Source organism: Cebus imitator, unplaced genomic scaffold (genome assembly GCF_001604975.1).
Source record: "Cebus imitator isolate Cc_AM_T3 unplaced genomic scaffold, Cebus_imitator-1.0 Scaffold332, whole genome shotgun sequence".
NCBI classification, from domain to species: domain Eukaryota; kingdom Metazoa; phylum Chordata; class Mammalia; order Primates; family Cebidae; genus Cebus; species Cebus imitator.
This window is the reverse complement of record NW_016107647.1, coordinates 2,344,632-2,359,268: the sequence shown is the minus strand read 5'-3', so window position 1 is coordinate 2,359,268 and position 14,637 is coordinate 2,344,632. Positions and strand designations below refer to the sequence as shown.

Genomic DNA, 14,637 nt, shown 5'->3' with positions numbered 1-14,637 from the left:
AAAAGCCTTTCCCCCAGCTTTTTCTTTCCTTTATCCTAAAAGTAAAATTTAAAAAAATTTTTAAAGGAGAAGTAAAGGCGTCGGCTGCTCAGAATGATCTGTGCTCCGAGGAGGAAGCTGATTCCGCAGCTGCCAGGGGAAATCACAAGGCAAACCTGCTCAAAAACGGAAGCCCAGCCTGGTGGGAAGTGCCGCCCCTGCTGAGGGAGGGGGCTGCAGGCAGCGGGAGGGGGACAGGGGACTCGGGGCTGGCCTCAGCTGAACTCAGTCTCCAGGGACAGTTAGCCTCACAGGCCCAAAATATCCCCCACCCCAGCACCGTCCTTGTTCAAGGCTAATGAGCATGAGTCTTTCAAAACTCAAGCTCTCCTGAGAGCAGGGCAGGCTTGACTACCTCAGCAGCGCCTTCCGAGCCACAGGGCCATCCTTCTCCCACACAAAGCTGGTCAGATCCTTCCCACCTACAACCCAGCTCCCAGCTGTCCTCAGGATCAAGCCCCAGCTCTCCAGCCTCGCATTCAAGGCCTCGTGCCCCGGCTCCTCCAGGTCCCGGGCCTCGGGTCTCGCTCCTCCCTTTGCCCCACCTGCTGCGCCCACCACGTCAGCCTCCGCAGGTCCTGAAAAGTGCCCACACCTGAGGCCCGGGGCACTTGCACCATTGTAAATATTGGCCCCTCAGCTGCCAATGCCCAACCCACGCCTCTGAGCCATTCATATTCCCCTTGGCACTTCAGCTCCCCCGTGTCTGGACCCATGCTGTTCCCTCTCCAGGCATGCCCAGATGGCAAGTTTTCAAGATGTGGCTCAGCTCCCCGACTCCTGTGTTGTCGGCACGGTGCTGGTCACCACTTCCACAGTGCCCATGGTAGCAGATGTACGAGATTCTCCAGGGTGGAGGCTATGCTCTGGAGGGAATGTTTGCAAAAGAAGGGAACCTAATTTTGATTAAAGTGTGAATAACTGTATTCAGCTGCTTTCTCTCTTAAGTCGAGGGATTGAGAGCAACTCGGCCATGCTGTGTGCTGGAGAACGAGGGAAACGTCCAGGTCAACCGTATGCCTATTCATCGTGTAGTAACAAAGAGAGGCAGGTGGCCGGGCGCAGTGGCTCACGCCTGTAATCTCAGCACTTTGGGAGGCCGAGGCGGGTGGATCACGAGGTCAGGAGTTCAAGACCAGCCTGGCCAAGATGGTGAAACGCAGTCTCTACTAAAAATACAAAAATTAGCCCGGCATGGGGTCAGGTGCCTGTCATCCCAACTACCTGGGAGGTTGAGGCAGAGAATTGCTTGAATCTGGGAGGCGGAGGCTGCAGTGAGCCAAGATCGCGGCACTGCACTCTAGCCTGGGTGACAGAGAAAGATTCCATCTCAAAAAAAAAAAAAAGGTAGGGGGGAGGTAGATATTGAGGCCCAGGCAACACTGGCTGCTAGCTTTGGTTCCTATAAGAGCCTCACTGTATTCCTCTCTCACACGGGATGAGCAACCACTGCTGATCTCGGCCCTGCTTTGAGGGCAGGATGCCCCCTCCCCCTCCAGCTGGCTCCCTCGAGGGGGCCAAAGCTCAGCTCTGCACTCTCCCATTAAAACTCTGACATATTGATTTTACTAGCAGCTGTAATTGCGTTGACTTTCTCTCCCCAGGAAGCCAGCTGGAAGGAGAGCTTCAAGAGCCCGGCTTCTCAGGCCTCACATCCTGCCACAGACCTGCCGCAGGTGGCACCCTGGAAAGGATGCGGCGCTGCGGCAGGCTGCATAGTCCAGCGGTTCCGTCCCAGGTACAGACTACCCGGCTACTGAACCGGCTGTGGAGGCTTTGCGCTTGAGAAGTGAGGGCACCTTCCTGCCTCAAGTGTTTGATTATTTATGATCCTGGGAAAGTCAGGTGTCCTTGCCACAGAGCTGAAATTGGCCGTAGAGCTGAAAGCACACGATCATTTTGGGGCATTAAGACTGCAGGGTGGGCCAGGCACACCATGGCTCACACCTGTAATCCCAGCGCTTTGGGAGGCAGAGACGGAAGAACTGCCTGAAGCCTGGAGGTCAAGGCTACAGTGAGCTATAATTTCACCACTGCACTTCAGTCTGGGTGACAGAGACCTTGTCTCGAAAAAATTAAAAGACTGCAAGGTGGCCGCAGCTCACTACACCCTGGTGGGGGGCTGGGCTGTCTGGACCCCCCAACTCCTCCCAAAGCTGGGCTCCTTCCCATTCATCCTTCACAGCAGCCAAAGAGCTTTTAAAACTGCAAAGCACTCGATGCAACGTGGGCTCCTGGAAAAGAAAGCAGACGTTCGCCGAGTGAAGTCTGGAGTTTAGCTGGGAGTAAAGAACAAATGTTGGCTTCTTAGTTTTGGCAAATGTACCACGGTAATGGGAAGATGTTAGCAATGGGAGAAACTAGGGGACGGGTATGCAGGAACTGTCTGTGCTATCTTTGTAACTTTCCTGAAAATCTAAAATTATTCCAAAGTAAAAAGTTGATTTTGCAAAAGAAAAAAAAAACAAAAAAAACACAAAGCAGGTCACACACCCTGTGCAGCTCAACACCTCCCCATGGCTCCCTAGTGTTGTCAACACAAACCCAAACTTTACTCCTGGGCCCTTGAAGCCCCACTCAATCTGGCCCTGACCTCTGTGGCCTCTCAGCCCCGGCCCCGCCAACTCCTCATTCAGCTTGGACAGCGCAGGTAGGGCCAGTCCTCCTAGGCTTCCCTGAGTGGAGCCCATGTGGCAGGGCTCAGTGGTGGCCCACAGAAGCCAGAACTGTGTCTAGTCTCAGTCCAGCAGCCCAGCTGCACGAAGCCAGGCCCGAGTAAGGAGCCGCACTGTGACTCCCAGACCCAGCTCCTTCCACTTCAGCACGTGCTGCCTCTCAGGACACTGTGCAAGCCGACACCTCCACTGAGGGTAAACTGAGGCATGGAAAGAGCCTCGGGCCCACGGTGTGCCAACCCTGGGAGGGACAGGACGGACTCAGTCGTGGGTGGCCTCTGGCAGCGGCCCCCATGCCAGGGAGGAAACCGCCTGCTGCTGAGAAAGGAAATGCCAGCACCTTCCAGGGGTGACCAAGAGTCTTCCTGGAGGGGCCGGGGGAAAAAATGGCCAGCCAGGCCTAGCACCATGGTCAGGAGGCCTGGCCTTAGCCACAGAGGAAAGCAGCCTGGAGGAGCATGTTGGGGAAACCAAGGCACAGAGAGGCGCAGAGGCTTCAGACAAATGGCAAAGGACACAGCAGCTCTGGCAGACCCTTCAGGGAGGCCTGCCTTGGCTTCCCTGATCCCTAGGGAGGAGATGGGACATCCAGCTCCAGGGCTCTGAGGTCATCCATGCCAACTGGGCGCCATCTGGAAGGGCTGGAACCAGCCAGCCAGGCCGTCCTGAGGGCCACTACATAGCCTGGCCATGATCTGCCCACCCACCCCAAACAGGCACGGCCTGGAAGAACAAGCCCCCAGGCTTAGGTCACAGGCCTGGGTGGTTTAAGGACCTACTGTGTGCATACCACAGCTACTGGAGGTGCCTTACAGACCCTGGGGGTGTTGTGCGCACGTGCGCGCACACGCGCGCGCACACACACACACACACACACTTGCTGTATACCCATTTTACAGATGAGAAAACTGAGGCTCCTGAAAAGGAGGTCTCACAGCTCTTACCTCTCTGTGGGATGCTCCATCCCCTCTGAACCTCGGCCTCCTCATCTGTAAAATGTGACAGAAACTGCACCCACCACTTCGTGTTTATGGAAGGACTGAGCTCACAGGAGCCTTCAATGCTAAGCACTGTAGGTGATCAATAAATGTTCCCAATTAGCTATGAAGGCCATGGAGCAGAAGCTTGGGAGCTCCTGAGGACAGGGACTAGCCACTCCGCCGCTTCCTGAAGTCAACGCATCTGAGGCTTGATCGGCCATGCCGTCCCCACCAAGGACGCAATGGTGGGAGCTCCAGCCCCGGCCTGCCCTGCCCTGGCGCCTGGGAACCACCGCCACAGTCGCTGACTCAAGCAGCCATTGTTTAGTTAGCTGGACGCGGCCCCCAGACACCCAGCTCCCCCTTCTTGAAGCTGTTTCTCATTCCGGCCCAGCCTGGCCCCATTTCCAGCTCCCCTCCCCCTGAGTCCCAGAGGAGCACAGTGTGGGATGGGCAGCCAGCGGTTCTTCCCTGGCCCAGGGAAAAGGCCTCCCTCCCCCCAGCAGGAGGGGCAGAGTGCGAAGCCAGTCCCTCCAAGCCCTGGACAGTTTCCCTCCCAGCTTCCTCCCCTGAAGGGACTCCAGGCCAGGAGCCGAGAAATAGTTGCCTCTCCGGGGAACACTGGCAGTTCCCTGCTGGGGTTGGGGGGACTTGGAGGTTCAATCTCACACCCTCCTCCCCAGCCCCTGGTCTCCTGGGGGTCCAGCCTATATGCCTGGCTGCAGGCTGCGGTCTGTAGCAGAACCCTACTGGCTGGTCCCAGAGTCATTGCGAGACGGCTGTGGACACAGCCAAGAAGAGAGGGCCGCTTGGAGCCTTGCGCAAACATCTCCGCGCTGGATCCCATGTGCTGGGGACACAGAGGTGACAACGGGGCCCTCTCTCCAGAAGCCCACATCCCAGCTCAGAGGCCCAGCCACAGGATGGGGAGGGACAGTAGCACACAGCTGTGTGCCATCTGTGTTGTGCTGGGCTCTCTTTCTCTAGTATGTCATTCAACCCTCATCACACCCTTTAGCTGATGCTACCTTACAGTAAAGGAAACTGAGGCACAGAGAGTTGGAGTGATTTGCCCAAGGGCACACAGCTGGAACAGCCAGATCCAAGCCTCCAGTGCAGGCGGGCCAGCTCCAGATCCCCGCCCTCAACCACAGCCTCCCCACCCGCCACTCTGCCGGGAGCCACCAACCGTTGCCAGGAAATCAGCCGCCTGGAGCTGGAAAAACCCTGGGTTTTGAGCTGGTGAAACTGAGGCCCATCAAGGTGATGGCTACTTCTAGAGGATTCGGTCACCTCAAACACAGATGGTGGGCAGAGGCTGGAGAAGGGCACAGGCGGGGGAATTTGGCCACTTTCCTGGGCCTGGCCTCCACTCCAAGGCCTCTGCCTGCAGCCCCCCCATTATTTACCGATCAGAGCATAAAGTGCTACGTGATTAACACCCCGCTGGGGCCTCCCCGGGCCTCGTAATGGAGCTGCAAGCTTCCCTCCCCCTCCAGCACATGATTTATCAAGTTTCAGGGTAAAGGATGGTGGGCTGGGCGGGGAGGGCCCCGCTGGCGCTGGTCCCCAGATCTTCACTGCATCCAGTATCAGCCGAGGGGGGCGGAGCAGGAGCCCTGCCACCGGACTCCTGTCTGGGCGGCTTGTTTGGTTCAGCCCTGGCCCAAACATGGCCTTAGGAAAGAAGAAAACAGCTGCACTGTGGTGGGGGCAGCCAGGATCCAAGTCCATGTGGCTGGCACTTGGAGACTTTCTGGGCCTGTCCCCATGCGGAACCAGCTGGTTTCCATGGCAATCCTCACATGGCTGTCAGAGCTGGAGAGACCCTCAGGAGTCACCTGGTCTAGCCACAGTGGGGGCTCCGGGTGAGCACCTCCAGCTCCAGATCCTACCAGCACCTGGCAGGGCCAATGCAGACCAGCAGCCACAGGGTCCCTTCTGGAACCAGATCCACCATGTCTCTCCATTCCCCAAAGCCCTGCTGGCTCCCCACAGCCCACAGGACAGCATCCAAGTCCTTAGCCTGCAGGCAAGGCCCGGCACACTCTCAGCTTCCCCTGGCCTGCTACCAAAGCCTCATTCCAACATCTCCGAGCCTTTGCCCTGCCATGTTTCTGCCTGGAATGCCTTCCCCAGTCCCATCTGTCAAGTGCTGCTCTAACCTCCCCTCCTCCGGGAAGCCCTCCCACACTCCTCTGATGAGCTGGTCAGCGTGTGGTTCCTGTTTGCTATCATGACCTCCTCCCTCGACATTCTGAGGGCTTCTGGAGTGGGTCCAATTTGTCCCTTTTGGGGTCTGTCCTGTAATAAGCTGAGCCTCCTCCCATACTCACACACTCCAGAGAGCCCCTGCACCTGGAGCTTGGCCGGGCATGCAATGTTACTGAGGAGGTGCTGGCCTCTGGTGTGTGAGGGTGGAGGCAGCGGCAGGCCTGGTAGCAGGAGTCCATACCGGGAGGGTCATCCCAACCCCAGCCCAGGACCATGCTGGGCACTGGGGCTGGGCAGCTCTGCAGGCCACCCTGAAAGGCCCTCACTGCTTCCCACAGGGGCCCTGGCGGGGGCAGAAGTTCCCTGGGTCTCAGTTTCCTCACCTTTAAAATGGGCCCATTCACCCCTTCCCACACCCTCTGGCTCACACTCCTTCAAAGTTTTTAGAGGAATAAGGGATCACAGGCGCTGCAGCCAGAAGCCTGCTCCACCTGGAGCACCAGGGTCACACACCACGGTGTGACCTCAGGCAAGTCGCTTAACCCTTCTGGGCCTCTGTTCCCATTGCATAGACTGGGGATAACACTCATTTCATTCAGCTTCTGGGACGATTAAAAGATACATAAAGTGCTCTGCAAAGGGCCAACACAGAGAAAGCAACAGTGACAGTAATGATGACATGACCGGCAGTCCTGGTGTCAGGGGAAGGCTTCCTCGCCACTCCATGGCCCAACTCCGAGAACAGAGGCCCAGGAAGGGGAAGGGGCCACTCTCTCCCGGGGGTCCTGCCCTCCCGCTCCTGTCGTCCCAGCACATGCCACGTGTCTTTGTTCACGGCAGCAACCAGGACATGGAACCCAGCTGGCTTCTTTAGTCTCCACGGAGACCATCAGTCATGAGTGGGTAAAGCGGACTTTGCAGAGGGCATTTTTGCAGGGGTCGATGCAGAGTGGCCCTTGCTGAATGCCACCAGGCCACCCCGGTCTTCCCTGAGGTGAGACCACTTTATAGATCGGGAAATGGAGGCTCTGAGAAGGGATAGGACTTTCCATAGCTAGGAAGGGGCAGAGGCAGGATTTGAATCTGGGAAGTTGGCCCCAGGTTCCCGCACTCACCTAGTGCTGTGTGCCTGTCTGGCTTCGGAGGCCTCACTGTGGGTGTGTCCTGGGAGCTGACAGATCCTCCACTCACCCTCCTGGCTGGACTGTCACTCACACTGACCATGGAACCCACCTCTCTCATTTGCACACCAAAAGGGCCAGGGGCTCACTCCTTCCAGAGGCTGATGATCTCATTTTCAGACAAATGCAACTGATGCTTCCCTGCCTACCCTGACTTCCTAAGGAGGCTGGGTCAGCCCCCGCCCCCTACCAGCCTCTGTAAATTCCCCAGCCGGCCTGAGTCACTGCTGTCACAATGGGCCCTGCGTGAATCTCTGTGGCCCAGCCAGAGAGGGAACTATAGAACTCCCCACCACAGAGAGCTCACAGCTCACCAGCCACCTGGACACGGACTCCTCCGTCTGTCTGTCTGCAGATCCAGACCCCCACTCCCCAGATGCAGGAGCCAGGGCAAGTCACTTCCCTTCTCTGGGCCTCTGTTTCCCCCTCTGTAAGCTGGGGATGATGATGACACTGTCTGCCTGGCCAGGGGAGGGGAGCGTGAGGTCAACCATGTAGGTTCTTGCGAAAGGCCTGCAGAGCATGAGCTCGGCGATGGTTTTTATCCGCTCCAGAGAGCCCACAGGGCTCCTGCCCTCCACACAGTGCTGCCCTGGACTCCCCAGCCCGCGCACTAGAGCCCACCCCCTCCATCTCAGCCCCGTGCTGGGGCTGGGAAGGCATTTGACACACCCTCGCTGCGCCCTGGGTCTCACCCACCCCTGCCTGCCTTCAGGCCCTATTTGACCTCATCTCCTCCAAGGTCCTAACCCTCCCTCCTCTGAGCACCCCTGTCCACTGAGGCCAATTTTTTCCAGTGTCTTTTCTCCCTCTTGATACTAATACCTGTACCTGCCATTTCCTGGGCACTACATTTGAGGTTTTATTTTATGTATTTATGTTTTATTACAGGCAGCCTACTAAGCCAGAGTAGGCTGAGAGAGACACCCCTGAGATTTTAATCTACTCACATCCTTGGAGGGAGGCATGAGCCCTGTTTTGCAAACAAAGAATGAGGACCAGAGAGGGTAATTGACCAGCCCTGGGTCACACAGCTTATAGGCAAGAGAGCAGAATTCAGCTGTAGGCCCATGTATCTGGTGATCGAGACATTCTCAGGGCTGGGAGGGATGTCTCCTGGTCCAAGCTCTACCTGTCTCTCCAGGCCAGAGGGTACTGTCAGTGGAACCCCCTCCTAAATCCCGCCAAGTGTCTACTTGCACCCTTGGTCACCGGGCACTCACTCCCAGCCCCCAGTCCAAACCCAAATGTAAAGCCCATCTTGGAAGCTATCTCTCCCTCCGCCCCCACCTGGCATCTCAGCCCCTAAATTGGTGTAAAAAAAAATGCCTTCTTGACGACGTGCACCCACCCACCACATGCCACTTTAAAAATGCCTGAGGGTTTTTTTCCACCTTTACTATAAAAAGACACCTTGAAAATGCTGCATTGACATTTGCCTGTCGGTATTCCTTTTGTTTTAAAAATATAAATATTATAGCCATTCATAGGTTGAGGAGGAAGGTTTGGGGAAGGAAGGTAGATTCAGCCTTCCCCACCTTGTTGGGTGATGCTGTGCCTCAGTTTCCCCCATCAGTGGCACTCAACAACTTCCCAACTGGCTTGCACTCCAAACAGGCTGTGATTTGAGGAAAGGGATCCAAGCTACACGCAATGGAGGCTAATTTCTTCACTCAGTTTCTCTCTCAAAATAACTCAACTGGCCCAAATACCTTGAAAACAATCAGGGAAAAACCTGGGGCCTCCTGAGGGCTGCAGGGACCGAGGCTGTCTGCCTCCGGCCTCACACCTCATCGGCTTCTCCCTTTGGGTTCTTGGGAAGAAGGCGGAGGGCTGAGGGCAAGTCCTGCCGCTGGGAACCCGGAACGTCAGAGGCCATCCTGACCCAGGCTCTGAAGTTGTGGGAGGCTCAAGGGATTCCTGTCAGGGCCCAGGGTTCTTCATGAGACCCTCCAGCAGGAGCGAGGGGCTGGGTTTCCAAAGGCCTGGCTGAGCCACCCCACCTGCCCCACTTGCAGGTCATTCAACGCTGGGGTCCTGACTCACGTGCAGCCCCACCCAGCCACCCAGTGCCAGTTCCAGAGAAATCCCACCAGATGAGACCAGGAGGAAAAGGATTCTAGGCCCCTGGTGCTCCCCAGACCAAACTCATCCTCTTCCCCAGCGGTGCCCCGTCAGATGCCCTACCCCAAGGGCACCAGCATCTATCCTGTTGCTGATTCTGACTCTGGGCAGCTTTCTGCTCCTCCATCCCGTCACTCCCCATCACTGGGGCTGCGTCCAAATCTGTCCAGAGCCCACCTGCCACCCTCTAAGCCCTCAGCACTGCTGCAGACCAGGCCAGCCATGTCTCCAGAGAACAAGGCCGGGCCCATCTCCACACTGCCCCCTGGCACCCACCACAGAGCCTGGCATACAGTAAGTGCTCAAGAAATATGTGTGACCCAGTGAAGGAATCTCTTCCTGGGAGGCGGCCTCAGCCTCCCAGCCACTCTCCCTGCTCCACTGCTCCTCCTCACCAGCTACCCAGGGACTCTCTAAAAGAGTATTTAGAACTGTAGTCATTGCAAATGTGCGCCAGGTACACAAATGATCTCATTTAATACCCCATCAGCCCTAAGAGGCAGGTATCCATGAGTATTTCCAATCTGCAGGGGGGAGACTCAGGTACCCACTGAGACCACTCCACTCCTCCTGCTAAAACCCTTCACGGCTCCCAGGACCCCAGGATAAAGTCCAGACTCCCCAGGATGGTCTCCCCACACCATCCTAGCCCTCCTGTCATGTGCTTCCCCCTCTACTCGCCTGACCACGAAGACCCCCTCTCGCCCACTCACCCATCCTACCTCCAGGCCTTCGCACAGGCGGCTCCCTCTGCCCCACCCCTTTCCTCTTCTCCAGCCTCACCTGGCTGCCTCCTGCTCCTCCACCCGCTCTGCTGGGCTCCCTCCGCCCTCAGTCTCCCCTGTAGCACACATGGCCTTGTTATCAGTGCCTGGCCACACATCCGCCCTCCTCCGGCTAGGCTGCCTGCCCCGCTCACGAGACTAGAAACAAAGTGAGTTGCCATTGGTTCCCCAGGGCACAGCATCGGGCTGGGCTCGCAATAGGGACTTAGTAAATGTCTATGGAGGTGTCATCGGGGCTAGAAGTAGGAGAGGATGGGGTCTTTACGACTGCAGAACAAGCCAGATTAGGTGACTGCTCTCCAGGACCCAGCAGAGACCTGTGTTAATCACAGCCACTAGAGTGATAACAAGAAGAGCTGCCATCTGCCTGGTGCTTACACTCAGCTGCACTGATCAGTTCATTTAGTCCTTAAAACAATGCTTTGGGATAAGGATTGCTTTTACTGTTCCCACTTCATAGATGAAGAAACTGAGGTCCAGAGAGGTTAAGTTACTTGCCTGCGGTCACACAGCTGGGAAGTGACAAAGTGGAACTTGAACCAAGCAGCCTGATGTGAAGTCTAGGTTCTGAATCCGTCGCTGTGTAGATGGCAACAGCCTGGAGCAAGAATAATGATCCCTCCCCCGACCCTGCCCCTGCTAGAGGCCCAGACCTGGGACTTTGAGCACCTATGGGAGATAGTGACTTGTGGACTGGCCTGTGCCCACAGAGGGCATGGGGAAGAGGAGAAGTGTATGAAGAACACAGGGATGGTGACCAAGGAAGGCCCAAGCTGGAATCTGTGGCCTTGGCCACTCTGTCCTGGGGCTGTGTCCCTGGAGAGGCTCTGTTCCCTTGAGTAGAGAAGCCCCATCCCCACTCAGCTGGGTGAGTCACTGCACTGAGGGACCGTGGGAACCAGAACAGTTCTTGCCAGATGGGGAGGAACCCTGGGCTGGCCCGAGGAATTGCATAGATCAGCTCACACCAAGAGGCCCGACACAGGGCCTGGAACCACCAGAGGAAGGCCTTCAGCACACAGGACACTCTCTCCATTCGGCTTTAGACTTCCCACTGAGACCGCCAGCAGCAAACACAGCTGCTTGGGAGATGAAGCTCTGGGCAGGGATGGTGGTTGAACCAACTATGGCACTGGGCCAGTAGCCCCGACACCCCCTTGGACTATCTGCCCTGCTCACCCACCATGACCTTTACTTTCAGGGTGGCCAGCCGAGTGGTGGGCAGCCATGGGAGCCCGACCTCAACCTTGAGAGAAGGAATCCGCATTTTCTCAAAGCTCCAGTGTTGAGCCCGCCCACAGGGGAATGGTTAAACTCATGACATTCTTATCACTGCCACAGAGAAGGGACAGGGTGGGGCCCCACTGAAGGCTCAGGATCACCATGAGAAGGCTGGGTTCTGCATTTTGCTGATGGAGAAGCAGCTTCCTAAGGGAAGGGCAGGCTGTGGGGCTGAAGTGGGCTCCCAGACTCGATGGGTGGAGGGTATAGGAAAGGCCCCAGTGTCATTGTGGACCAGCCTCATTCCTCAAGGTGAATCATGGCGATCAACTGACCCAGATCCCAAAGCTAATGGGAGGAGCAACCCCTTGCCATGAACTTCCTTTAGGGGAATCACACCAAGTCCCCTCCTACACCCTTGTCATGTCAACACCGACGCTGATCCCCCCAACATGGCCCCCCTTGCTACTGCCCAACCCAGCCTCAGACACCTGGGCCCCATACCCATCTGGGCCCCTCCTCATTCTCCCTGAGGCCCATGGCCTTCCCCTACCCCCAAAACACCGGTTCACATCCCTCCATTCTCCTGGCCCCAGCATCTGCCCACCCCAGCTGCCTGGGACTCCCCCAACACACACACTCTGAGATCCAAGTCCAAAAGGCAGCAAAGGCTGGGCATGAAAAACAGAGATGCTGAGGCCAGACAGGCTGGATTCAAATCCACCTCTGCTAGTGCCCAACTGTGTGAACTTAGCAAGTTACTTGACCTCTCTGCTCCTGTTTCTTCATTTGTAAAATGTGATAAGAATAGAGCCTACCTGAGAGGGTCGTTCTGAGAACTGAGCATTGTGACATGTGATGCGCCTAGCAGACACTCCACAAGTGCTATTGTTTACCCCAGACCCCCTGGCACATACTAGGTGCTCAGGAAATATCTGCACAATAGGTTAATAAAAGTTCGCCTCAGGCACACACCTGTTTGCCAACCATGCGGCCTCCTCAGAGTACCCAGTCATTACCAAATACCTGCGTCCCCTGCCACACACGCACCACCCCCCGACACCTAGCCCTGCCCTGTTGTACCAGTGTCCCTGCAGTACATCTGTCTGCCCTATGCATCTTCAGGCCCCAGCTTGCTGGCACACAAGTCCATGCACACGCCCCTGTTGCCCCCACACACATCTGCAGGGCCCTAGTGTACACCCATGTGCCTCCTTGCACACTTGCCACACCCATGCACATATCGCCAACATACAATGGTAGCTCTGACAGGCTCATGCAGTGGCTGCGGGGCACACCTTTGGTCAGACATGCAGTCACTTACTGTGCCCTCAGCATGCACCTGTGACCCCCACGTGCATGCCTGGGCTTTATTCGCACCAGGGTACCTTCGGCAACTTGGGCCCCTCCCAGTACACCTAGGTATGCGCGCCCATAAGCTGGCAGTCACTTGAGTCCCTGCATGTGCCCACCTGGGCCACATAGGCGCCAGCAGTACCCCTCGGGGGACACCTGTATTCTTGCGTGCACACCTGGGTTCCACTTACATCTGGATCTCTGCGCCCTTCCACCTGTGACCCGCTCGGCGCATGACCCGCCCGGTTCCCGCCCGCGTCCCCACCGCCGCCGCCACCGCCCTGGTGTACCTGGATGTTGAGCTTACGCTCGCAGTCCGGCCCGCTGCCCTGCACAACGTTGTTGAGCACCTCCACCACGTCGGGCTTCGGCTCCACGAAGCAGGCGTTGCGCGCGTCGCGGACGGCGGTTCGCACGTCCTCGAAGCGGAAGGCGCAGAGTGCGGCCGGAGCCGCTCGGACCGCGGAGGACCCCTGGGGCCGCTCGAAGACAGCAAAGAGTCGCTCCCCGGAAGGGAAGACCGACACCAAGCGGCTGTAGAGGTCACCGCGGCCCGCGCCGCCCGCGCACTGCAAGCCCACCTGGACGTAGGACTCAGTGAGCTTCTTGAAGTCACCGCTAGCGCCACCGGGCAGGCAGATGCGCGCCAGCAGGCTCCGCGCCTGGGTCTCCTTGATGCCAGAGCGCGCCTCGCTGTTGAGCGCCAGGTACGCGTAGGACTGTGCACCCGGCGGCGGGTCAGGCGGGTGCACGAAGGCGCTTATGAAGCCCAGCTTGTGCTGCTCCTTGGCGCCCTGCTTGATCTTGAGGATGTTGTCGTCGGAGGGGTTGAGGTTGAAGGAGAAGAGCTTGGCCAGGTCGCCGCCCACGTCCAAGGAGCGGATGGCAATCTCGGGCGTATTCTCAAAGCGGTGGTCCTCCAGGCTGCCGTTGTGCGGGAAGAAGGCGCTGCCGTAGCCGGTGTACGTGGCGCCCACGAGCAGGCGACTGGTCCCCGCGCCCACGGCGGGCGGCAGTACCAGCCCCACGGTGGACGCGTTCGGGTGGTTGGCCGCCACGTTCAGCATGCTGGGGAACACCGTGATGGGCTCGGCCGACGGCGGGGCGGGCGGGAAGCGCACGGCCACGGCCGAGATGTTGCCCCGGCGCCGCAGCTGGCAGAAGCCCTGGTAGATGGACCCGCACACGATCACCAGGTCCTGGCCGGGATCCAGCTGCAGGATCTTGTTGTAGTTGTCCGTGAGGCGCCGGGGGTGCGGGCACGAGGCGTGCGGCAGCTGCGGGGCGTAACACAGCGGGCTGTCGGACACCGGGCCCAAGGCCGCCTCGGCCTCCAGGCTCAGGTTGGCGCCCGACAGCTGATAGAGGCGATTGACCGCCGCCAGGTACACCGTCCCCGCCGCGCCGTCCAGGGCGAAGTTGTTGGTGGGCGTGGGCGAGGGGAACCGGCGCTGGATCTCCAGGGCGCCGGCCCGCGCCGCCCCCAGGAGCAGCAGCAGCAGCGGCACAGAGCACTGCGGCGGCGTCGGGAACGGCTGGGGGCTGGCGGCGGCGGCCCGGGCGCTAAGGGGTGCGCCGCCCGCGGCGCGAGGAGCCATCCGGGCGTGCGCGGGCTGCGCAGCGCGGCGAGTGCATGGGGCGCGGCGCAGCCGGGAACCCGGAGCCCTGAGGCGAAGGGAGGCGGGGGGCGGGCCCGGGCCGCGAGGCGCTTCCTGCCGGCGCCAGCCGCCCCCGGCCCCGGCGCCCGGGCCCGGCTCAGCCTCGAAGCGCAGCCCGGGGGCGGGGCGGGGGCGGCTCCGCTGCGGACACGCCCTCACTCCCCTCCCCGGCTCCGCCCGCCCCGGACCCCGCCCCGCCGTCCGCGGCTCCTGCTGCCCGCGCCCTCCGGGACCCGCCCGCGGACCCGGGGTCCCTCCCCGCAGCCGCCGCCGCCGCCGCCACTCGCTCTCCTCGCTCTTTCCTCCCACTTGGCCACTTGGCCTGCCTCGTTCGCGCTCGTTTTCTCTTTTCCGCCCCCTCTCCCACCCCGTCTCTCTCGCTCTCTGTTCTCTCGGTCTCTGCG

General features: G+C 58.9%; 1 protein-coding gene across 2 annotated transcripts in view; it reads right to left on the bottom strand.

Moving 5' to 3' along the window:
* PLXND1 (plexin D1) overlaps nucleotides 1-14,346 on the bottom strand; it is a 51,399-nt gene extending 37,053 nt beyond the window's left edge. The window contains exon 1 of one of the 2 annotated variants that reach the window (XM_017505086.1): nucleotides 12,866-14,346. In XM_017505086.1, coding sequence (XP_017360575.1) covers nucleotides 12,866-14,173 — 1,308 coding nt within the window. In that variant the 5' untranslated portion in view covers nucleotides 14,174-14,346. The remainder of the gene's footprint in view (nucleotides 1-12,865) is intronic. The other variant, XM_037730123.1, reaches the window with a different exon arrangement.
* Nucleotides 14,347-14,637: the final 291 nt, after the last annotated feature.